Below are 23,919 nucleotides of genomic sequence, written 5' to 3' on the forward strand. Positions count from 1 at the left end.
TTTTAAAGGTCCATAAAAAAAAATATTAATTAAAAAAATTATAGTCTAATATTTCAATATTTCTATTTTTCCTTAAAAATATCAATATATTTTTTGTAAATTATCGATATTTTTTATACTTGTCGCAAAAATATATCGAATTTTTTTATCTCTGATATGTCGATATATTTTTTCGGTGGCCAACACCCCTAATTCATACCAAAGTGTAGTAATTCTTTGGTAATACTGAAGTAGGATGTACACTCATTATAACCAAACCATTTGATTAGTTTATGCAGTAGATAGAAAACATTTTAAATTTCAACAAGAAATTTTCAAAATATTGAGATTAAAGTCTAAACGCAAACATTTAGACAATTTTACTAATTTGCCATAAAATGGTCAGAACTTTCTCTCACTACTCATTATTTATGTTATTCTATACATTTTAATTAAGCATTTAATTTTGTCAATGCATGCATGACGTTTTATCGCCATGTTTTTATTTCTTGATAATCATGTCGAAAGTCGTAACAATATCATGGCTCTAAAATTTAAGGACTTACAAATCACTGGTGAAATCTGAAATGGTCCATGGTCAAATATGGTACAGGTTTTATTGAAAGATCAGAGAAGGGAAGATGAGAAAAAGTAGTGTTTAGCAATGGATGAATTATACTCAATTAGAAAGTGGTACAGTAGCACAATTTTTCAAAATACAGTATCGATTTTAATAAAACATCATTGAAAAATTAAAATATATGTAAACTTCAAAATTGTAATGCAAACAACAAACAATAGAAATATAATTAATTATAAACACTTTATAATATATTATCATAAACAATAATATTATATATATTATTGTATATTATAATTAATGAAGATTTAACGAATGAATATTGATAATCATAAAACCCTATGTTATGAAAACAAAATTCAGTTATTATTAAACATCAAGTTATATAAATCTTAACTGTTCCCTAAAAGAATAAATATAAATATCTCAGTCATTCGATATCTAAATCAAAATAAACCCATTTCAGAAGTCAGAAGTTTCAATGGAGTCACGACAGCAAACATGAAAAAATTTTAATAAATTTCGCAAAATAATTACTTGTTCGGGCTGCATTTGTTTTAAAAATAAACCTAATCGCTCTGCTTCTGAGGTTATCAAACTCCGGTTTGTATATTACTTGCGTTTTGTCAGTTGCGTGACAGAACGACCTGGTCAAACTATCGAGGGAATAAATTTGGTAAAAAATTCTTTATTAGTTACAAAGTTAGTAATCTTGATCAGAGGTATAGTATGCATAACTTTTCTGCGGAAATTAGCAATATCAATAAAACTAAACTGGAAGTTAACCCTATTAAGAAATTCACAAATATAGAAGGGTTTTCATTTCTTGTTGCTATAAACCCCATTCCTTGTATTAGATGGTATAAGAGATAAGGTATATTCATTTTATTTAGTATGCATACAGATCAATTGAAAAGTCCCCGGCCTACCATAGTAAAAAACATTTTTTAGCAAAATTAGTTTTTTTATTCAACATAATTCCCTTTAAGGGATACACTAATTATAGCGACCCTCCAACTTTTCGATACCATCTTTATACTACGATTTAATCTTTGCTTCAAAATAGGCCTCAATTTCTGCGATCACCTCTTCATTCGACGAAATTTTCTTTTCAGCGAGCATTCTTTTGAGATCTGAGAATAGGAAATAGTCGCTGGGGGCAGATTTCGAGAATATGGTTGATGAGGAAGCAGTTCGAAGCCAAATTCATGGATTTTTGTCATCGTTTTCACTGACCTGTGACACGGTGTATTGTCTTGGTGAAGCAGCACTTTTCGTTTTTCGTCAATTTCGTCCTTCAAACAGTCCAACAACGCTATATAATAGTCGCTCTTGATGGTCCGTCCTTTGTCAAGGTAGTCAGTGAAAATTATTCCATGCGCAATCCACAACACAGACGCCATAACCTTGCCAGACGACTGTTGCGTTTTCCCACGCTTTGGAGCGGGTTCATCGTGTGCAGTCCACTCGGATGACTGTCGATTGGACTTCGGAGTGAAATGATGTTTCATCCATTGTCACATATCGCGGCAAAAACTCGGGTTTATTACGCTTGATTATCTACAAATTCGGCTCCGAATCATCAACTCGTCGTTGTTTTTGGTCAAAAGTGAGATCGCGCACCACTATGCACAGAGCTTTCATACCCAAATATTCGTAAATGCTATGATGTATACGTTCAGCTGATATCTTTAAAGTGTCTGCTATTTCATTCAATTTCAGGCAATTTACGGCCATTCAAAATCATTTTGCGGATTTTTTTATGTTTTCATCGGTAGCAACCTCTTTTGGTTGATGGTTGATTTTCGTGTGGCAACTGTGTTCGGAATCTCGGCATCAAGCCAAGTTTTTGCTTCAACTGTATTGTTTTCCTTCAAAAAGCAATATTTTATCAACACGCGAAATTCCTTTTTATCCATTTTTTTTACAATAACAAAAGTTGCTTCACTCTATATAATGTTATAATTCACAAACTAATGATCCGACAGCTCTCAAATTTATACACGCATCTTTTGAGGGTTAGGGCTAACTAAAAAACATATAGATTTAATTCTAGTAGCGCCATCTATGTATCAGGCCAGGGACTTGTCAATTGATCTGTTATTAGAAAAAACTTAAATCTAGTTCACACTTTAAAGCAACATCTTTTTGTTTAACTATGTGTTTCAGAAAATTAATTAAACTAATAAAGAACAGCTTCTTTCTTAATCAGCATTATTATATTAATATTCTTGCTCAACTCCTGATGATAGAAAGAGTGGAAAAAATTCATGTTTTAAACTTTTATGGCGTGGTAATGAGTGAAAGATCACTATGTTACCCCCAGTGTCGCTCTGTTTCGCCATTCAATCAGTAGCCTCTTCTTGTCGTTAAATAAATTAGCTTTTTAAAGTAGTTTCTATATTAATAGTTTCAAATTCACCAAGTCATAAACTATTCCAACAACAACATTCAAACTTTGAAATATAACCGCAGTCCGTGAATTTTCGGCACATGCATCACACTTTAAGGTGTAAGGCTACCAAAAGCTTACTGAATTGTTGTTAATTAACATAGTCTACTAGAATTTGAACAGGACCTTGTAGTTCAGGAGGAACGACTACCAAAAGTGGATTGCAGTAGCTCAGTTTATTAGCTGTATACTATTGGGATCTGGAGTCATCAAAACTTGAAAAACCATTACATAGAAGGACACCATGGACACTTGGATAGAAGTAGTGCTATATCGAAAATCTTCAAAGGCAAAGTGGTGATAAGCTGTCCAGATGGCCATGTCCATCACTGTGGTTTTTCCTTTAGGAGGGATGTGTTACATTATACTAGTACTGCATTTACTACGGACTACATTGCCATCTCAGTGGTTTCCATTTGTTTTCAATGATATTACGAATGATAAATCTAAAAATAGATATCGGGATAATTTCCACCTGTTTTTACCTTCAGTGTCGTTTCGTATCGTCGTTCAACCAGTCGTCTCTTCTTTCGGTTAAATAAAATAGTTTTTTAAAGTGAATTAATAGTTTTTGTTTTCTAAACCCTTTTACATATATAGAGTGATATCTTTCATAACTGTCAGTCGTAAAGTAGCTTCCCACTTTTTATAGCTGGGACTCTTCATCATTAGTTTCAGAAATGTACTGTGAGGTGTCGTATTGTTTTTTTGAATGTTAATCTAACATTTTGTTTTGGTTTCTCAAGATTTATTCTTCAAGACAACTAATTAACAATAAAAATTAATTTATTAATAATTTTTTGGCATAACGGTTTTAAAAATATGATCAATTACTCATAAAAAGAATGTTCTACATCCAGTTCAATCCAATGTTGATGAGCCATTTTCCCTCTCTATGAATCCTTTATTTAGCATGTAAACGTCAGAAAACTAATAATTTTTTATTTTTTTCATTCCTGGATGTTTTTTTTTTTTGGATTGTCATCAAAATCACCACTTTTATACCATTGAAATTAAAAACCGACAATAGAGAAATGATGGAGTAACATCACCATACATTCCAAAAGGCGTTTAAGTGCTCGGCAGCAGATTTCTTCAAGTTTAATAACAGAAGTAGTTGTGTATTCAGAACTCAATAATATTAAATGGAAAATTGTAATTTTTATATGGAGAAATATAAAAACTATCGAATTTAACAGTTTGGTTAGGTTGTTTAACAATTATTTACATTGATACTTCGATTTTCACCACTAGATATCGCTGATCAATATACATGCCAGCACCTAATATATTTAAAAACAATCAGCGCTGAAAGAACCATGAAAAATCTCAGATATTGGGTACAACTAACCTCAAGTAGGAACCTAAGATATTTTTACGCAGTTCATTTGAGGGCTTGATGTTTTAGGAGCTCTGTTAGAGGAGTTTACGATTAATTCGTATTATTACCTCTGATTTATATTCAACTTAATACACCTTGATCTTTGAAATTTCTCAAATAATGTAGACTTGTTCTATTCAAGATCAAAACGAATTTATAAGGACTCAGATTTTAAACCAATGATAGGTTACGCAGAATGTATATTTATTAATTTTGAATAAAAGTGTTATATATATTATTTATTTTGTAATCATATCTGGTAATCAAGCCGACTACTTGACTTTTAAATTAGTCTGTTGAAAATGAAATATTTAAAAAACAGTATGACCTACGATCGAAGATAATGCACACTGTGCCTCGCTAAGCATTTGTTGTTAAAGATAAAATCAGCAAGGAAGCTTCTAACATTCATTGTCTTTAATAACATTGAGTAGAAACATTTTAAGGAAATGTATATCTTCACCCTGTAGTTGACTGACCCTGATTAAAAACTAACGACTAACATTTCCAGTTTATAAAGATTCTAGCAATTAGTGAATAACTTATTATCAGGAAATACCATTTTGAACACGCACAATTTCACAATGGAAAGCACGAAAAAAATCAAAGTTCATGTTAGGTTTACGTAGATTTAAAGAGTTCGAAACAAAAAAAAAACATTTGTAAATTCGTGTAGCCCTTGCAGATTGAAAATTGCCTAAAAATAGGTCTGGTTTCGGAGTTATCGAGAACCGCCAGTCTTAGATTGCGTAGCGGTGGAGTTGCGTGACTAAGAGTTTCGCTTACCAACTTCGAGGCATGATAATTGTGAATAAATCTAGAAAACAATATCTGCGTTAGATAACGGTCGGAATGGAATTATATGAACAATATTAATACAAGCACAACATGGCAAAATTAATTTGATATCTTAATTTGCAAATATATTTTCATAACTCTTGGGATTTCCCAATAATGTTATATATCGATTTCTTTCCTTTTTTTAATGTAATTATTTTACAAATATTTAAAGTATTCTTGACATGAAACTTTATGGTCCCTAGAAAGAAGATTTACCTTTTCTCTCAAAACAGCCCTCAATATAAGCTATGTGTGACTTGTGATGTACCTTTTTTCGCTATATTAAAACCTCAAACAGAGTTCACTAGTCTCAAATGGTTTGAGTGAGTCTAAATTGATCATATTTTGATAATTTTCTGCATACCAATTTTATCCTAAATCCTTTTGATCTTCATCTAGTACTCTGATTAGAATAGAACTTAATATGATCAAAATTCAATATAATTTGATGACAGTGGTTTTCAATGACACGCGATAAATTCATTTGATAAGGAACCGATTGTCATCAATATTTTCTTAATTCAGACACTCTTAAGTTTATTATACGGGTAACTTGACTTTATGGAACGGACTTATCCAAGATGTGCTCTGATGCTATTCTTGTTTGCCAATTTGTATATTGCCAAACTCAATCAAACAACGTAATATAAGCTACAGGGTGTACCAAAAAGTCATTACCGGTATTTAAAAAAAAACATAATTTTCAAGAAAATGGACAAATTTATTTACAGAAAATATTGGCACTTTTTAGGCAATTAATGGATGTCATCCTAAAAAAACTGTTTGTTCTTTGAGCAAAATCATTCATGGAGCCATTTTCTAAAGTGTTGGCAAAGTGCTGCTATGCAAACGCGTACACAATTGATGCAAAAAGTTAATAGTCGAACGGAGCAAGCTCTGGAGAGTACTCCGGATGCGATTATATGCTCCATCCAAATGCTTTCAAGGCTTCCTTGTCCGGTTTTCCTTTATAACACTGCGCATTATTTCGATTACTACATGATTCAAATTGATCAGTCAAATCTTTGCCTGTAGCAATTATATTAACTATTTCACCTAGTTTCAACAGTTTGTAATATACCACGTCACTCTGGCCCCACCAAACATAGAGGATTGTCTTGGGACCAAAACGATTTTTCCTTGGAGTCGATCTGCTTGCTTCGCCATGTGATTAACCTTAACAGAAATGACTTCCGATCATACCTTTGAAGCAGCCTTTCACACACGATTTGCCAATTTTCCATTTGCCTGTCATTCAACTGATGTGACGCTTCCGCCATTTTTTTAATTTAGGTTGGGTCTTCATCCAATAACACTTGCAGTTTTTCATGTTCAACCTTTTTCAGGCTACCGTTACGTTCTTGGTCTTGTACATCGAAAACACCATTTCTAAATATTAGAAACCACGTCTCACATGTTTTTAAGGTTAGAGTATGCTCACCGTAATTTTCTACCATTAAACGATGAATCTCAGCTTTTTCCTTTTGATTAAATAAAAAAAATAATGAGTGCCGCAAATGTACGTTTTCGGGCATTAAACTTAACATATTTCAAGGGGAACTAAACTATGACGGCCTTACTTTCGCAAAATATAACATGTATCATAATAAATCAAAACAGTGCGTTTCTGCGCCATCTGTTAGAAAAACCGGTAATAACTTTCCGGTACAACTGGTAATTAGGCTGCCAGTTGCAACAGTGAAGGTCAATTTTTTTTAGTATAAGTAAATACGGGCACATCCTGGCATTATAAAAAATATTCTCTATTAGTCCGTGGAGATCAAAATCATTGATCTTTAGATTAAGTGACCTTATTGTAACCCTTTATTATTTATTTCGTCTATCGATTTATGAACATTTTGTAAATAAAATAGGTTAAAACATGTTTTCTATATTCTTCTCAGTTTTATATAAAGGTGTTCTGAGGTCAGGGGAAGCAATGAAAGATTAGGATGCATTTATAATTATACTTTAATTGAATTTCAATTGGTAGCTTTTGTACAAATACAGAAGGTGTTGTCTTAATATTATTTGATAATTTACAGTATATACATGGCGTATATATTTTATATAGTTAGTTCACTCATACTAAAATGGGTTTGTTCGGCATTTGGTTGACTTCTTAAGCTTCTAGTCCTGGGTTGAGGAGTCCGGCGCTTCTCAATGCAGAGGCGGCAGAAGGATTGCCGAAAGAGGTGGCACGGGAAGTAGCTACGCTCCCTTTTCCAACAGAGAATGAGTTGGCAATAGCTGTGGCGGATCCCAAGCCTCCTTCACCATTGGCCGAGCGGCCGCGAGCTGATCCGGAGTTTCCCGCGATAAAAATTGGGAAGAAAGAATTGTAGGATGCTTGACCGTTTCCGGCACCCCCGAAGGGCCAGCTGGCGGCGGGATCTGAAGCTGCAAGAGTTTCGGGGGCTTCATCTTCGGCAGATGGGGCTGCTTCGTCTGAGGCGGCTTCAACGGGGTCAGCTGATGGTTCGGCGGACGGTCCAGCATCAGCCAACGCAACGCTTTCGGTGGTTTCAGGTTCAGCGCGAGCTTCTGGTTCATCGACAGCGTCTTGTTGTGTTTCAACTTCTGGTTCTTGAGGAGCGTCGGCTACTTCCGGTAAAGGTACTTCTAGTGCCTGGAGAATCGCAATGTGTTATAAAAAAAGATAATAGTCATGTAAGACAACTAATATATTATATAGTCTAAGTTAAATTCACAAATAAGTGTTAATACATTATTCCTTTTTTGCTTTATTGGATGTTACGAAGAAATAAAAGAAGTTAAATTCTCGAGATATTTTTACATAAGCCTTGACCTAGTAATAATATTGATATCTGACAGTTTTATTCATAGTCAGACTATCTTATAATAAACAGTTTGTACATCAAGTAGGAACATTGAAACAAAAGAGCATGAATACTAATTAATCAGAAACAGGTGGTAGTAATTAATACTAAATAGTAAAGAATTCGTCTGATAGTTACCATATATTTGCACAATAAACTTGAAAAAGAGGTCAGTATAGATCATCAATGGAATAGAAAACAAATTAAAGGCATCTAACTAGTATTTTGTTTTGATGCAGTTTTTTTCAGATAAAACTATAAATCAGCCGATGATAAATAAAGTAAAGTTGGCAACTAATTTAAATCAAAAATATAAAATTATTGATGAAAATATATCGAAAATTCACGAAAACGTTGGTTTTATAATACCTACCTCAGGGTTCTCTTGTCTAGCATATCGGGGGCTTGCATAATAACCTATCATGTAAGCCCTTGGGGCAGCTCCTATGAGAGGAAAAATAGAGAAACATTTCAAATGAATTTTATAAAATCTTACTGACTGTAAGTCTTGAATAACTTACTTTGATATTTGGCTGGTGAAGCGTCACACAAAGCAACCAAAACAAGTACGCACAAGGCTGGAGCGAATCTCATCTTGCTAATGGAGATCAATGAAAGACTCTTGAACAGTAGAATAAACTGAAACTGCTTTGAGTTCCAAAAAACTTGTTGATGGATGTGATGATTACAGGGATGTCGGAGTACAATATATATGTCGTAATCGATATCTCCCACCACATTTTTTTTTAATTGGCTTACATGAAGACACGTACACACAAATACACATGGCCAAAAATTAAATATTCCGTACACATTCAGATATTTAGTTTGTATTATATTAAATTGAACAAATTTTAATGAATTGATCAAAATTAATTAACTAGTTTGATAGTACGCTTGGCCCTGAATCTTAATGTTGATTCAAAATCATTATGAATGATGTTTATTGGCTCAAATGATGTCATATAGAAACAATAATTATCTTTATGAATTTTAGACGAAAACAATTTGGATATGGTTCCAGTTAATAGTGCATATAATATATGTAATGCTGGATGCATGCACAAATGCCAAATTGCCTTGCAATGGTCTTGAATATAGTCTTGCATATGACGCGGACTACCATTATATGATTAATGGAAGAATATATATGGTAGGTACCAATGCGGTCGATATCAGATGTTCCTTCTACGCTAGTGATGATAGCATCAGACAAATGAATGTAGTAGAAATTTAATGTATCGTAATTACTCAGTTTCAATTTTCGCATACTTTTCAAAATTGTATTGACGAAATAGCTAGCAGCATCAAAGAATGAAATTATTTTAATCAGTAGGGATAATCAATATATATATATATATATATATATATATATATATATATATATATATATATATATATATATATATATATAATAATGTATCTCTCCTCCATCCTCTCGATGGGTAATTTTTGATCACCTATAAAATAGATTGGTAAAAATTTTGTGGGCATCAGGTATTGAAGACAAAGAAACAATTTGTTGATACACCCTGAACCTTGAAGTTTTACCTAAAACCAATATCAATTAAGATGTGGCACTAGATAATATCTAACAATACAAGTAAAAAAATCCTGATGCGGAGCAAAAGATGGCGGATTCACCTTTGCACTTAAATACCTGACAAAGTTTGTATTTTTCCCATATCGCCGATCACTATGTATGCAACCTGATCTCCTAAATTTATAGTATCAGTCAAGTTAAATCACTTTTAACCGAAAGTTACGAATTATTTCTGCATTATGTGTCGAGTAATATATCCTGTTCGTCCTCTAGGATGTGGCATTTTCTTTTAATATACACACATAAATAACTATAAGTATGTTAGCTTTCTAAGTTAGAATGAACGGAAATGTAGACGAAATTTCACTAATATAGCTAAACTCGTTGGGAATGAAATTGACAATAACAATATTTCAAAAGTTACCATATGTTGGCAATTTTGTTTTATTTATTCTATATATTACTGTTAATTAACACACACTGTATCCTATAAAAGGGTTGTTTTTCACCTTTTACTTTTACTTTCAATATTATGAATAATGTGTCAATATGGTATATGCGGCGGTTACCATAAAACTGTCACTCTGCCAGATATCTCAACAGCCTATCGGGTGACTAGTGACTATAAACATAAAGAAATAGAGAGTCAACTAAATAGAAATCTCTGGCGAAAAGTTTTGCTTTGCCCAGACGGGGTTATATCGGTTCTTCAAATAATTCGATTGGCCAATTTAAATCTACATTACAGGCACCTTTAAAAAGCATTTCGCTGTGAAGACATTTGATTGGTCTTTTGATCAAGTTTGCCACGCAGGTGCGGCCACGCTCACGAAGTGACAGCCCTGACGTTAGGTTTAATTGACCAATAAAATTTAAATAAAAAAAAAACAATTTAATTTCTGAAATATTTTTTTAAATATATTTTAAAGTTTCCTTTTACCAATTATGGGTTTATCTGGACAGGACCTACAGTTTAACGTGGGCTTCGAACCATGGTCCTCAGCATTAAACCTACCGACTGGCGAGTGACCAACTTTAGAAATCATCCCAGAAGACATCCGGTCTTACCCAGCCTGGTTGCTGGCGTGACTGGTATCATTTTTCTTGTCGGATTTTATACTCTTGCTTTGGACAATCACACATTTTAAACAATTACAAACATACATTTACGATCATGCCCCAGCAGGATTCGAACCCGCGGCTATCACAACAGTAGGAAGACCGTCCTATCGCCTTTACTACCGCCCCACCAGCCGACGAAATAATACCATAGTAAAACACATTTTTTTGGCAAAATTAGGTTTTAATATTAACATAATTCCCTTCAAGGGTAAAATCGATACCATTTTTGTAGTACGATTTTTTTCCTTTGCTTGAAAATAAGCCTCAGTTTCGGCGATCACCTCTTCATTCGACGAAAATTTCTTCCCAGCGAGCATTCTTTTGAGATCTGAGAACAGAAAATAGTCGCTGAGGGACAGATCTGGAGAATACAGTGTTGAGGAATCAATTCGAAGCCCAATTCATGGATTTTTGACAGGCTGCATTGTCTTGGTGAAGCAGCACTTTTTTTTTCTTTAAATGCGTCCCATTTTTCGGTGATTTCGTCCTTCAAGCGGTCCGAATAATCAACTCGTCGTTGTTTTTGGTCAAAACTGAGCTCGCGCGCCAAAAATAAGCTAATTAGTGGTTAAGTTGCAACAGCAGTAATCAAATTATGTGTTATTTGATTTAAATTAACACAAAACTGTTTTACTGATATCATCTAATAAATATAAATATTTTAGAGATTAAGAAACAATTTGTCTGGGAGAATTGAAAAAGTTAAAAGCATTAACTATTAGTGTTAATATTTGGAAACAGTTAATAAATCTACAAATTATCAGTAATATAATGTTAATGTTATGATCTACTTAATGTGGCTATTACATTCATGATCTTTTTAACATAAATATAGTCTGCTATAGTCCTTGAAGTCTATTGAAATTGGTCTATTATATTAAGAGCCCTTGTTTTAACATTTTATTATTTGTATTGTCTTTGAAAATTTCAGGTAATTTTTACTATAGATTCTTGAAAAAGTAAAATATATTAAAAAACATTTTCTATATTACTCTGAAATTTATGTAAGAAAAATTTTCAGGAATTTAGGGGTAACAATGAAAAATTTAGATATATTTATAACTAAACTTTATTTGATTTTCAGTAAATAGCTTTTGTACAAATACAGAAGCTATTATGCTAATATTATTTGATAATTTACAGTATACATATAATCTATATATTTTATGTACTTGATTCAGTTGACCCAAAAACAATCCTAAGGAGATTTTAGAATGTTTGTTCTAAATAGGACTGACTTCTTAAGATTCAAGTCCTGAGTTGAAAAGTCCAGCATTTCTCAGTGCAGCGGCGGCAGAGGGATTGCCGAAGGAGGTGGCATGAGAAGAGGCTACGGTGCCTTTTCCAATAGAGAATGAGTTGGCAATAGCGGTAGCGGATCCTGAGCCACCTTCTTCACCATTGGCCGAACGACCACGACCTGATCCAGAGTTACCCGCGATAAAAATTGGGAAGAAAGAGTTGTAGGATGCTTGACCGCTTCCCGCACCACCGAAGGGCCAGCTGACGGCGGGAGCTGGTGCGGCGAGGGTTTCGGGGGCTTCATCTTCGGCGGACGAGGCTGCTTCTTCCGCAGGTGCTTCAGCTGGATCAGCAATTGGTTCAGCAGCAGGTTCAGCAGCAGCTAACGCAACGCTTTCGGTGGTTTCAGGTTCAGCGGGGGCTTCTAGTTCCTCAGCTGCGTCTTGTTGTGGTTGCGCTTCTGGTACTTGAGGAGCATCAGCTACTTCGGGTAAAGATTCTTCTAGAGCCTGGAGAATAGGAATGTATTTTAAAATATGATAAAAATCATATCAGGCAACTAGTAGTTAATAATAATTAAAACATTATATCAGTTATGTTTTATTCGTTTTATGTTTTCTTCGTTTATTATTATATATATATATATATATATATATATATATATATATATATATATATATATATATATATATATATTATTCATTTACCTTTATAAATACAGTTTGTGTATAAAATGGGAACATTAAAATAAAAGAACATGCATTGTAATTGATCAGAAACAGGTGGTAGTAATTAATATTAAACAGTAAATAATTTGTCTGATAGTTACCATATATTTGCACAATGAACTTGAAGAAGAGGCCAATATAAATCATCAAGAGAACATGTTAAAGGTAATTTATGAGTCTTCTTTTAACATAATTGGGTTCAGATAAGAAGATCAATCAGCAATTTTTAAACAAAGCAAAGACAGCAAACAAATTGAATGCGAAAATTAAATAAAATCTAAAAATATTGTGCATTCTATAATACTTACCTCAGGGATTTCCTGTCTGGCATATCGGGGACTGCCATAGTTACGGATCATATAAGCCCTTCGAGCAGGTCCTACAGGAGAATAAAAAGAAACAATTGAGCATATATACAAAAAATTTCTTTATATAACTTACTCTGATATTTGGCTGGTGAAGCGCCGCTCAAAGCCACCAAAACAAGAACGCACAAGGCTGGGGCGAATCTCATCTTGCTAATAGAGATCAACGAAAGACTCTTGAATAGTAGAAAAAGCTGAAACTGCTTTGAGTTCCAAAAAAACCTGTTGATGGATATGATGATCATAGGGATGTCGGAGTACAATATATATGTCGTAATCGATATCTCCCACCACATTTTTGTTAACACTTGGCCAAAAATCAAAGATTCTATACACGTTCAGATTTATAATTTGTTTTGTATTGAAATTGGATAAAGTGAATTGAATTGATCAAGTTGAGCGATCCAATATGAGAATACACTTGGTCTGATTCTTGATGTTGATTCAAAATTACGGCCACACTCATTATGATTGTTGTTGCTACAATGATGTCATTTGGAAACAACACTTTTTTTTATTAATCTCCTAGAACGTCAACAATCTACGAGTGGGCAATAAGCATTATTATATGATTTCAATTATATAATATAACTATCCTGGCATGTAGAAGATCACCTCAGTAAGTGATCTACTGTACAAATTATAATCTAAATCTTATTCTAGATACTATTCTATCTTATTTTCTATTGTAAAAACTATTCTAGCTTATTCTAGAGACTATTAAATATTATTCTATGTTCTTTTTCTAGTCTTTCAGAGTACTTCTCAATTACAGTATGAATCACACTCGTTATGGGTTCTATGGGGATATCGCGCTGAATTAGTTTGTTGGGCACGTAATATGGGACGTCGACGATGACTCGCAACACTTTATTCTGGAACCTCTGGAGTATATCTATGTTTGATTTGCTACTAATGCCCCTCAGTTCAATACCATAAGTCCAAATGGATCTAAGTATTGACTAATATAGCAAAACCTTGTTATCTAATGATAATTTAGAATTACACCCTGTCAGCCAATACATTTGGTTTAGTTTAATCCCAAGCTGTTTGCGTTTTGTCACTATATGTTTTTCCATGTCAAACGTCGATTAAAATGCATTCCCAGACTTTTAACGTTGTCTGCTTGCGGAAGTTCATAATTATTCAATTTTACTGAGGGACATGTTCTTCTAGAAAGGGTGAATGTCACATAGATAGATTTTGTCTTATATGCTTTGATACGCTACGGTTTCAATCACAATTCGACTTTATTAAGATGAAATTGGAGGTTTTTTGTGCAAAAAAATTTAAGCAAAAACTATTTCGATGTGGCATCAGCTGATAATATTTTAAATTTTTCTGGTATAATTATGTTATTATAGAAGTGAAACTTTTCCTGATACGCAGCAAAGACCGTCCGCAATGTATGATAGTATTTGCATATTTTCCATGCCGATAATGACTTGTAAATGTGACGAGTATTCCCTTTCGATGTTAGAATAGAACCTGGCATGCATTTTGTTGATTTTGCTTTACACATGCGTTTTCAACCTGGTCTTTTAATTTTACTTCTTCTGTAGTTCCATTTAACCTATTTCTGCATTATGTGTATGTGTATCAATAGGTGTATGTCTGTTCACCTTCGAAGATTGCTGTAAATGAGGTGTGAACAGATCTGACCGCCCGTATATATACACAAATGTTATGACACCTTGAATATATTATTTTATATGACAGGGACTACTAGTATAATATGATGGAAGCAATACAATGTAAAATGCAATGTATACGGTAGATATCAATGTTGTCAGTAGCAGTTGTTCCATCTACATTACTGATAGCATCAGGCAAATACAAGCAGTCCTCAGAACGATAGCAACAATGTATTCATGGAACAGCTGGAGACATCTAAGAATCTTATAATATTGATAGGCAGGGATCATCAGTCAGCTTGCGTAGAAGTTCATCGCGTTAATTTCTGCACTTGAACAATAAAATATAAATAAAATACCAAGAAATTACTTGTACAAAAAAAGTAAAATAAAATAATGCAAATGTGTGAACCTCTCATTGGATTTCTCTGTTTAATGTTTAAAGGATATATATATTCTCCATTCCAAAATATCATTGGATATTGCAAAGCATAATAAGAATGAGGATTGCCTTGGATCATCTACATTGTAGTACCTCAGAGTTGTAAACAAATCAATGAAACGGCTTGATGGTACACTTGGCTCTGACTATTGATGTTGATTCAAAATTGAAACCATCCTCATTCTGAATGGTTTTTGTTGATCCAAACGACGTTATTGGAAAGCAAGAATAGACTTTATTATTTGTTTGACTTTTTTATTTATTAAGAGCTTTACTCAAAAATAATTTACATCGAGATGTGACGGCAGGTAACAGTGTTTTCAATGGTTCTGGTGGCATAATTAACAGTGGAAGTAAGGTATTTCCCGATGCGCAGCGGTAAAACAAAAACCTGCCAATGCAACTTTGTACTTAAATACCCGAGGAAGATTACATTTCTATTCATAATTCTAATCACTGTGTTGCTCTCGGGTTTTACTTACACTCGTGTTTTTTCTACCTGGCCGTTTAAATACATATTATCAGTCAAGGACTATTTTGCATTATTTGTACGTCCAACAATATTTCCCGTTCATACTCGAAGACATGGCATTTTAATAAATAGGCGTAAATAAATATAAGCAACTTCTTAAGTTAAAATTAGCAGGAAGATACATAAAATTTCATTAATATAACTAAAAAATTGGGAATAAAACTGACAATGATATTTTAAAATATTACCATATGTTGGCAATATTATTTTTGTTATTTAATATATATAAGTAAATTATCATGCACTGTATAATATAACACGCTCTATATCTCATGAAAAGTTAGCAAATATCTACGATATCGTATTAGTGTATTTAAACAAAGTTCAGTTTTACTTGATCTGTAGAAAAGAGCACCTTTAGCTTTTGATATTAGGAATAATATAAATAATATATAATACTAATTTTATTATACATATACGAACGTCCATTATTACAGTAGTTAATATGAACATGTTACTCTGGCATATACCTACCGGGCCTATTTGTGATTATACAACATTCTGTATCATATTAGAACTATATCATTATATCATTGTGTGATAACTACAATAATAATATAACATGATATGATGACAGTGGCGTCCAACTAACGACGCATAACAATATAATTTTGATTAGGAACTGCTTTATTAAAGAATTACCTATTTACGTATTTTCCTATCCAAATGAAGTTTATGCTTATGTATCTCCGAAAGTAAATAAAACCTCAGTTAAAGAATTTTCATGAATATTTTCTCAATTCATAGACCCTCAATTTTATTACACATTTTTCTGTGACTTCATTTTTGAAACGGACTTATCCAAGAAAATGCACTTCTGTGTTGTTTTTAAAATGACATCAGTTCGATTTATATGCTGCTAAAAATTATCAAACAACTTAATATAAGTTAAGTAGTATTTGAGTTCGAACTACAGAATTTTTTTAGTATATTTCAAAGTCTCCTTTTTACCAACGAGGGTTTATCTGGACTGGACCTACTTAAGCCTACCGACTGGCGATTAACCAACATAGAAATGATCCCAGAAGACATCCGGTCTTACCCAGCCTTACGCCAGTAGTAAGTGGGATAATATTCCTTGTCGGATATTGCACTCTTGCCTAAAGACAATCACAAATGTTAAACAATCACAAACATAAATACGACAATTACCCGGCATAATTCAAACCCGCGACTATCGCAACAGCAGAAGGACCGTCCTGTCGTCTTTACCATTGCGCCAACCAAGTCAGTTTATTTTAATATAAATATACACAGAACTGCTTTCCTGATATTATATGATGTATATTTCTTAGAGTGAGAGACAATTTTTCTGAGTTAAGTAAAAAAGCTGAAAGTATTAGTGTTAAGATTTGGAAACAATTAATTGTCATCGCAATGTTAATATTATGATCTACTTAATTACTTTTAGGATCTTTTTAATATAAAAAATAGTCTGTAATAGTCCCTGGAGACTAAAGTAATTGTTCTATTAGATTAAGTGATCTTATTGCAATCTGTAATTATTTGCATCGTCTATTGACTTACGAACATTTTGGGTACTTTTGACTATACATTTTTGAGATAATTAAATATATTTAAAGCCATATTCAGTATTCTTCTTAGATTGTAATATATAAAAATATGGGTTGAAGAGAAATAAAGAAAAATTTAGATGTATCTATAACTAAATTTTATTTCATTAGTAGATTATGTGCAAATACAGAAAGTGTTATCTTAATATTACTTTTCAATTCAATTTTCAATATTCAATTTATTACAAAACAACTTTAAATTGTTTACGTTAGAGCGTTTTTTCGAAATGGGGCTAACATTTTATGCTATATGCCAAAGGAGGTGGCATGAGAAGAGGCTACATTCCCTTTTCCAATGGATAATGAGTTGGCACGTGTTGACCCGGAGTTTTCCCCGATGAATAGTGGAAAGAAAGTGTTGTAGGATGCTTGACCACTTCCTGCACCATTGAAAGGCCAGCTCCCTGGAACGTCATCTTCTTCTGAATCGGCTTCAGCTGGATCAGCAGATGGTTCGTCGGATGTTTCAGCAGCAGCCAACGCAACGCTTTCGGTAGTTTCAGCGGGGACTTCTTGTTCTTCAGCCGCGTCTTGTTGTGGTTGGAATTCTGGTCCTTGAGGAGTATCAGCTATTTCAGGTTCTTCCAGAGACTGGAGAACAGGAATGCATTATAAAATAAGATAACAGTCATATCAGTCGATTAGTACTTTACTTTAGTACGTAATATTAATGCATTATTTCATTCTTGTTTTATTCAATGTTTCAAGACGAAGTAAATGATTACTTAATACTGATATCTAACAACAGCATTAGCAGCCATATTATCTGTTAATAAACAGTCTGTATATCAAGCAGGAACATTGACACAAAAGAGCATGCATTCTAATTAATCAGAAACAGGTGATGGTAATTAATACTAAATAGTAAATAATTTGTCTTGTAGTTACCATATATTTGCACAATGAACTTGAACAAGAGGTCAATATAAATCACCAAGGGAACAGAAATTATATTAAAGGTAATTCACTAGTCTTCTTTTAATGTAATTTGGTTCAGATAAGAAGATACATCAGCAAATTTGAAATAAAGCAAAGACAGCAAATAGTTTGAATTTGAAATCTGACGAAGACTTTTAATAATACTGTGGATACCTACCTCAGGGTTCTCTTGTCTGACATGCCGCGGACTGGCATAATAACTGATCATGTAAATTCTTGGGGCAGCTCCTACGTGAGATGAGAAAGATACATTTGATTATATATTTTAACAATTCTTTGAACAACTTACTTTGATATTTGGCTGGTGAAGCCTCGCACAAAGCCACCAAAACTAAAAGGCACAAAACTGGGACGCATCTCATCTCGCTAATATGGATCAATCAGACTCTTGTACAGTAGAATATACTGAAACTGCTGCTGAGTTCCAAAAAGCGAGGTGATGGATTCGATGATTGTGATGTCCTAGTACAATATATATCGTAATCTCCCACCACATTATTTTAAAATTCACTTACATGGAGACACACACAGCTGGTGTTGAACTGTTAAGTAGGGAACTAAACGTAGTAAATAAAATACAGTTTATTTTCTCTCTTCTTTGCGTAAATTAATGCACAAAGACGAGTTTAATTATTTAAATGATTAATATAAAAATGTACAAAATGAAAGAAGTAAAATAGAAATAATATTAAACTATAATAAGTAATGGTGAAAAGAATTATGTAGTGAATTAAATTGACTGAATAGTATGTCTGGTTCATCAGATTTTGTCAACTGATTTGAACTTTGGTTCTTGGTAGTAGCTGAGAAAATTGGTTCAAGAAACGTTTTTTTGCATCCCGATTCGTTCAAATTATTGGGGCGTCCCAAGGTGTATATGTTATTTGGCGACTACAAAGAATATTTAATACACTTATAATTACTATTAGTGTATAATAAAACATTAGCATAACAGTACATAAATGTGTATGGATAAAATACTTATGTATATAATAATGGATTGGGATGATTATGGGATTGATATGATTATGCGAGAATATGATTTTAATAAAATAAAATATTTTTACAAAAATAAATGAAATTTCAGTCAAATTTTTTTTAATTTTCAACTGATATATTTGTGTTACAACCTCATGTTCTGACGATATAGTATAGTGTAATAGCACTGGTACCATACCAATGAAACGTGACAAAATAATTTGGTAAGGAACCGCTTTAATGAAGAGTTTTCTAGTTAGGTATGCATATCTAGGTACGTATGTTATATGGTAGGTACTTACCTATCCAGAATGCTTGTGTATTTTCAGACGAGTGGAAAACCAGAGTAGGGAATTGAGCAAGTTATTTTTCAATTAAAAAAATGCATTAAGATTTTCTCAATTCAAACACTTTCATTCAAACAGTTTATTGTACATCCTTCTGCAACTTCATCTTGGTTTGATGAAATAGACTTATTCAAGAAGATGAAGAAGCGCTTCTATACCGTTTGTCGGATGGCACCAGTTCAATTTGTATATTGCTAAAAATTTTCAAATAATTTAATATGAGTTAGTTAGGCTCTGTGTTTGAACAGTGAAAGTCACACATTTATACATTGTAATTTAAATTAACACACTACTCTCCTAACATTATCTGAAACATTTCTTACATTGGCCTTTAACTAAAAGCATTAACTATTAGAGTTAATATTTGGAAATAATTAATCAATATACAAATTATCATCAACGTAACCATTTACTTTACATTTATTCTTAATATAAAAAATATTCTATAATAGTCACTGGGAATCACAATCTTTAATCTATTGGATTAAGTGACCTTATTGCAACTTTTTATTATTTATATCTTCCATCAATTCATGAGCATTTCAGATAATTTTACAATACATTTGTTGGGTAGGTAAAATATATTCAAAGACTTTTTCTGTATTATTCTCAGATTTATGTTGTTTAGGGGATATAACGAGACATTTGAATTCTTTTATAACTAGACTTTATTTAATTTTCAATAATGGTTTTTGTACAAATACAGAAGGTATTGTTTATATTACTTGATAATTTACAGCATATACATAACGTATATATTTTATTTACTTAATTCAATTGTTCCTAAAACAATCTTAAAGTGGTGATATTAGAGTGTGTGCTCGAATTTTGGTTAACTTTTAAGCATCGGCACTTGGGTTGAAAAGTCCGGCGTTTCTCAATGCAGCGGCAGCATAGGGATCACCGAAGGAGGTGGCGTGAGAACTGGCTACGCTATTCTTTCCAGTGGAGAACGAGTTGGCAATAGCGGTGGCGGATCCCGAGCCACCTTCTTCACCATTGGCCGAACGACCACGACCTGATCCGGAGTTTCCCGCGATAAAAATTGGGAAGAAAGCGTTGTAGGATGCTTGACCTCTTCCGGCACCACCGAAGGGCCAGCTGGCGGCGGGAGCTGGTGCGGCGAGGGTTTCGGGAGCTTCATCTTCGGCGGATGGGGCTGCTTCTTCTGCAGGGGCTTCAGCTGGATCAGCAGATGGTTCAGGGGCAGGTTCAGCAGCAGCCAGCGCAACACTTTCGGTGGTTTCGGGTTCAGCGGGTGCTTCTTGTTCTTCAACAGCATTTTGTTGTGGTTCAGCTTCAGGTTCTTGTGGAACATCAGCTTCGGGTAAAGGTTCTTCTAGTGCCTGAATAATAAGAATATATTATACAATAAGACAACAATCCTATCAGACAACTATTATCGTATATGGTCTCAGTTAAATTTAGAAATAACGAATTTAAAACGAATTTAAAATTCTGAATTTATTTTCGCATAAATAATAATATTGTTAACGAACTGTAGGATTCTAAGCCAAATTATCTAATAATAAACACCTTGTACATCATGTAATAACATTGAAGAAAAAGGCATGAATTCATGAATAGCAAACATATTAAATGTAATTCACTAGTCTTCTGTAAAATTATACAATAAGAAGATCTATCAGAAAATTATAAATAAAACAAAAGGGAGCAAATAATTTGGATGTGAAAACTGGTAAAATTCTTTTAACATATTTTTGATGTTATAATACCTACCTCAGGAGCTTCTTGTCTGGCATATCGAGGACTGGCATAATAACCAATCATGTAAGCTCTTGGGGCTGATCCTACGAGAGAATGGAAAGAAATATTTGAACACGTATTTAAATAGAAATCTTTGAAAAACTTACTTTGACGTTTGGCTGGAGAAGCGCCGCACAAAGCCACCAAAACAAGAACACACAAAGTTGGGATGAATCTCATTTTGCTAATAGAGATCAGTGAAAGATTTTTGAACAGTAGGATAAACTGAAACTGTTAAAGTTCCAAAAAAACGAGTTGATGGATGTGATGATTGTAGGGATGTCCGAGTACAATATATATGTCGTAATCGATATCTCCCACCACATTTTTTTAACTCACTTACTGGAGAGACACACACATACATGCACACACCTGGTCAAAAATCAAATATTCCGTTCACGTTCAGATTTATAGTTTGTTTTATTTTGAAATTTAAATAACGTTTAGAAGGATCGGAATCGTTTAGAATAATCGGTGACGTTCAGAATGTATTGGAAATGAAAGTAATAACGAGATTATGTTACCGAATTCGCAGCAATTTAGTTTTTTTTTCGATAAATATTACCAGTCTAACTTTGGCACAGGTATGTGAACTGTGGTCCGTGAATATAAGCAACGGTGAATTAATTTTAAGCGTTTTTTTCATATTTGTGTATATATTGTTGTGCAATATTATTTTTCAAGATATTGCTGATGGCTGAGTTCTCCCATTTTCTAGGAATTTCTTACTATATATTAAAAATGTGTCTCTTGAAACTAATTTTTGAAGATCTTTATAATAATTGGTGTACCGCTAAGTCAAATTTTATCAAATTATTGTTGTTACCGATAGGAATTTTCCGCAATTGAAAGAAACAATCCATGGAGAAGACTATTGTCTGGAGTTCCTTGTATATTACCATATTTTCCATTACGTTGTTATTATATTGCAGAATAAATTTATCGTGGTTCTACTAAAATAACGACCAAACTTTAATTTTTTCAATATATGGCTTAATTGCTTGAATTGGTCCAACTTGTAGGATTTTCAACATCATTTTAATGAATAGTGAATTATAGTAGCAATTTAAATGGATATTGAAAATATTGGGATGAGATAATACACATATTAATGTATTAAAAAAAGCAGCAAATCGCAGGTAAAGACAGGACATTTAATTTATTTAATTATTCGATAATTTATTATTTGGTGGCACTGTAATAATTTTTAATTTTTTTCACTAATTTCAAGACATAATTTTTATGTATTTTTTTTTATAATTTTAAGTAATTATTTAATATTATGCAATATATCTGTTTTAATTAAAATATTTACCATTTTCATGGTATTATATACATTTACTGTGTTCTATTTTATGAAAAGCAGATTCATAAAAAAGTGATGACATATATTTCAATTTTAAATAATTTTGATGTCACCAGCGAGTATGTTTTTCTCTCTTAAAAGTCTCCTTTTATTAATAAGGGTTTATCTGGACCTACAGTTTAACGTGGGCTCCGAACCACAGTCCTCGGCATTAAGCCTACCGACGGGCGAGTGATCAACTTAGAAATCATCCTAGAATAATTCCGGTCTCACCCAGCCTGGTTACTGGCGTGACTGGGATCATTTTCCTCGTCAGATTTTTCACCATTGCCTAGAACAACCATTAATATTAAACATTCACACACATACATTTTACGACTATGCCCCAGCATGATTTCAACCCGCGACTATCGCAACAGTATAGGGACCGTCCTGTCGCCTTTACCACTGCGCCACCAAGCCGGCTACCGACGAGTATTGTTTGAAAATTATATGGTGTTTGTATAAACCTAATTTAGATGGTCGGAATTATGAGGTAATAAATCTTCATGTCTCCAGCCTCCTTATTCGGTTGATTTAGCTCCATAAAATATATTACCTAAATATCAAAGAACTGTTGTTACAAATAATACTGGAATCGGTATCAACAATTGTTGCGAAAGCTGGAAAAAAGCATAAATGCTCTGTATCCAAAGGGAATTATTTTAAAGGGACCAAATAAATTTGGGAAAATACATTATTTCTTAAGCGTCACTGTTCTATGATCACGGCAGTGAATAATAAAAAATTGATATATAACATAAACTATTTTACGATTTAGTGTAAAGATTGATTAACTAAATACCTTCAATAAAATTTCTATTCATCATATGATCTGTATTGACCTCCTCCTTCAAGTTTATTTTGCAAATATATGGTAAATATTTAGAAAATTCTTTACCAGTGTTAATTACTGTAATTTGTCCGTCTTCAATTAGGTTTCAAGACCTTTGGCCTTTAATATTTCCTAATTTTGTTGTGCATTGATAATTATCTTGCATACCTTTATACACTTTTAATGAATATTAATTCATTGAGATATATATTAATGAAGAAATGTGTTCAGTCGTATTTGTTTTCATTTTGTATTTTAACTATATTATTTGTGATAAAGTTAAGACGCTACGAATTATTTCCAACGCTTAATAAAGTATCGTCATAAAACGCATAATTCGGCCTTAAACTCTTAAACAGAAGCAGCACATTAACATTAACAGACGCAACGCGGACCATTTGTCACGTGTATTGGATGGAAAATCCGTAATTTTGTTCGAAAACAGATAAAATAA

General features: G+C 33.0%; 5 protein-coding genes across 5 annotated transcripts in view; 1 reads left to right on the forward strand and 4 right to left on the reverse strand.

The window, feature by feature from the left end:
- The window catches only part of LOC143194296 (calcium/calmodulin-dependent protein kinase kinase 1), a 266,228-nt gene that overhangs the window by 20,531 nt on the left and 221,778 nt on the right, over positions 1 to 23,919 (forward strand). The gene's annotated exons all lie outside the window — the stretch shown is intronic.
- LOC143193628 (uncharacterized) lies at positions 7,355 to 8,745 on the reverse strand. The gene is made up of 3 exons (XM_076399953.1): positions 8,594 to 8,745; positions 8,446 to 8,516; positions 7,355 to 7,861 (listed from the first exon to the last, which is right to left on the reverse strand). Exons 1-3 carry the CDS (start codon positions 8,664 to 8,666, stop codon positions 7,355 to 7,357), a joined length of 651 nt encoding a protein of 216 aa, XP_076256068.1. The 5' UTR covers positions 8,667 to 8,745.
- On the reverse strand, positions 11,979 to 13,309 carry LOC143193629 (uncharacterized). Its single transcript, XM_076399954.1, has 3 exons — positions 13,149 to 13,309; positions 13,016 to 13,086; positions 11,979 to 12,488 (listed from the first exon to the last, which is right to left on the reverse strand). Exons 1-3 carry the CDS (start codon positions 13,219 to 13,221, stop codon positions 11,979 to 11,981), a joined length of 654 nt encoding a protein of 217 aa, XP_076256069.1. The 5' UTR covers positions 13,222 to 13,309.
- On the reverse strand, positions 17,409 to 18,626 carry LOC143194305 (uncharacterized). The gene is made up of 3 exons (XM_076400997.1): positions 18,483 to 18,626; positions 18,351 to 18,421; positions 17,409 to 17,845 (listed from the first exon to the last, which is right to left on the reverse strand). The coding sequence occupies exons 1-3, from the start codon at positions 18,553 to 18,555 to the stop codon at positions 17,501 to 17,503; spliced, it is 489 nt and encodes a 162-aa protein (XP_076257112.1). The 5' UTR covers positions 18,556 to 18,626; the 3' UTR covers positions 17,409 to 17,500.
- On the reverse strand, positions 20,169 to 21,556 carry LOC143194303 (uncharacterized). Its single transcript, XM_076400996.1, has 3 exons — positions 21,393 to 21,556; positions 21,259 to 21,329; positions 20,169 to 20,864 (listed from the first exon to the last, which is right to left on the reverse strand). Exons 1-3 carry the CDS (start codon positions 21,463 to 21,465, stop codon positions 20,358 to 20,360), a joined length of 651 nt encoding a protein of 216 aa, XP_076257111.1. The 5' UTR covers positions 21,466 to 21,556; the 3' UTR covers positions 20,169 to 20,357.

This window comes from Rhynchophorus ferrugineus, unplaced genomic scaffold (assembly GCF_030347505.1).
Source record: "Rhynchophorus ferrugineus isolate W39M unplaced genomic scaffold, kcgeb_rfMv2 rfM3, whole genome shotgun sequence".
NCBI classification, from domain to species: Eukaryota; Metazoa; Arthropoda; class Insecta; order Coleoptera; family Curculionidae; genus Rhynchophorus; species Rhynchophorus ferrugineus.

Excerpts from the sequence above, each read along its gene's own strand:
- LOC143193628 (XM_076399953.1), bottom strand. The coding sequence starts at position 8,666 with ATGAGATTCGCTCCAGCCTTGTGCGTACTTGTTTTGGTTGCTTTGTGT. Across the intron at positions 8,517-8,593 it reads TTCACCAGCCAAATATCAAA|GAGCTGCCCCAAGGGCTTAC; the intron begins GTAAGTTATTCA and ends TTCCTCTCATAG. Across the intron at positions 7,862-8,445 it reads CTAGACAAGAGAACCCTGAG|GCACTAGAAGTACCTTTACC; the intron begins GTAGGTATTATA and ends GCGATTCTCCAG.
- LOC143193629 (XM_076399954.1), bottom strand. The coding sequence starts at position 13,221 with ATGAGATTCGCCCCAGCCTTGTGCGTTCTTGTTTTGGTGGCTTTGAGC. Across the intron at positions 13,087-13,148 it reads TTCACCAGCCAAATATCAGA|GACCTGCTCGAAGGGCTTAT; the intron begins GTAAGTTATATA and ends ATTCTCCTGTAG. Across the intron at positions 12,489-13,015 it reads CCAGACAGGAAATCCCTGAG|GCTCTAGAAGAATCTTTACC; the intron begins GTAAGTATTATA and ends CCTATTCTCCAG.
- LOC143194305 (XM_076400997.1), bottom strand. The coding sequence starts at position 18,555 with ATGAGATGCGTCCCAGTTTTGTGCCTTTTAGTTTTGGTGGCTTTGTGC. Across the intron at positions 18,422-18,482 it reads TTCACCAGCCAAATATCAAA|GAGCTGCCCCAAGAATTTAC; the intron begins GTAAGTTGTTCA and ends CATCTCACGTAG. Across the intron at positions 17,846-18,350 it reads TCAGACAAGAGAACCCTGAG|TCTCTGGAAGAACCTGAAAT; the intron begins GTAGGTATCCAC and ends CCTGTTCTCCAG.
- LOC143194303 (XM_076400996.1), bottom strand. The coding sequence starts at position 21,465 with ATGAGATTCATCCCAACTTTGTGTGTTCTTGTTTTGGTGGCTTTGTGC. Across the intron at positions 21,330-21,392 it reads TTCTCCAGCCAAACGTCAAA|GATCAGCCCCAAGAGCTTAC; the intron begins GTAAGTTTTTCA and ends ATTCTCTCGTAG. Across the intron at positions 20,865-21,258 it reads CCAGACAAGAAGCTCCTGAG|GCACTAGAAGAACCTTTACC; the intron begins GTAGGTATTATA and ends CTTATTATTCAG.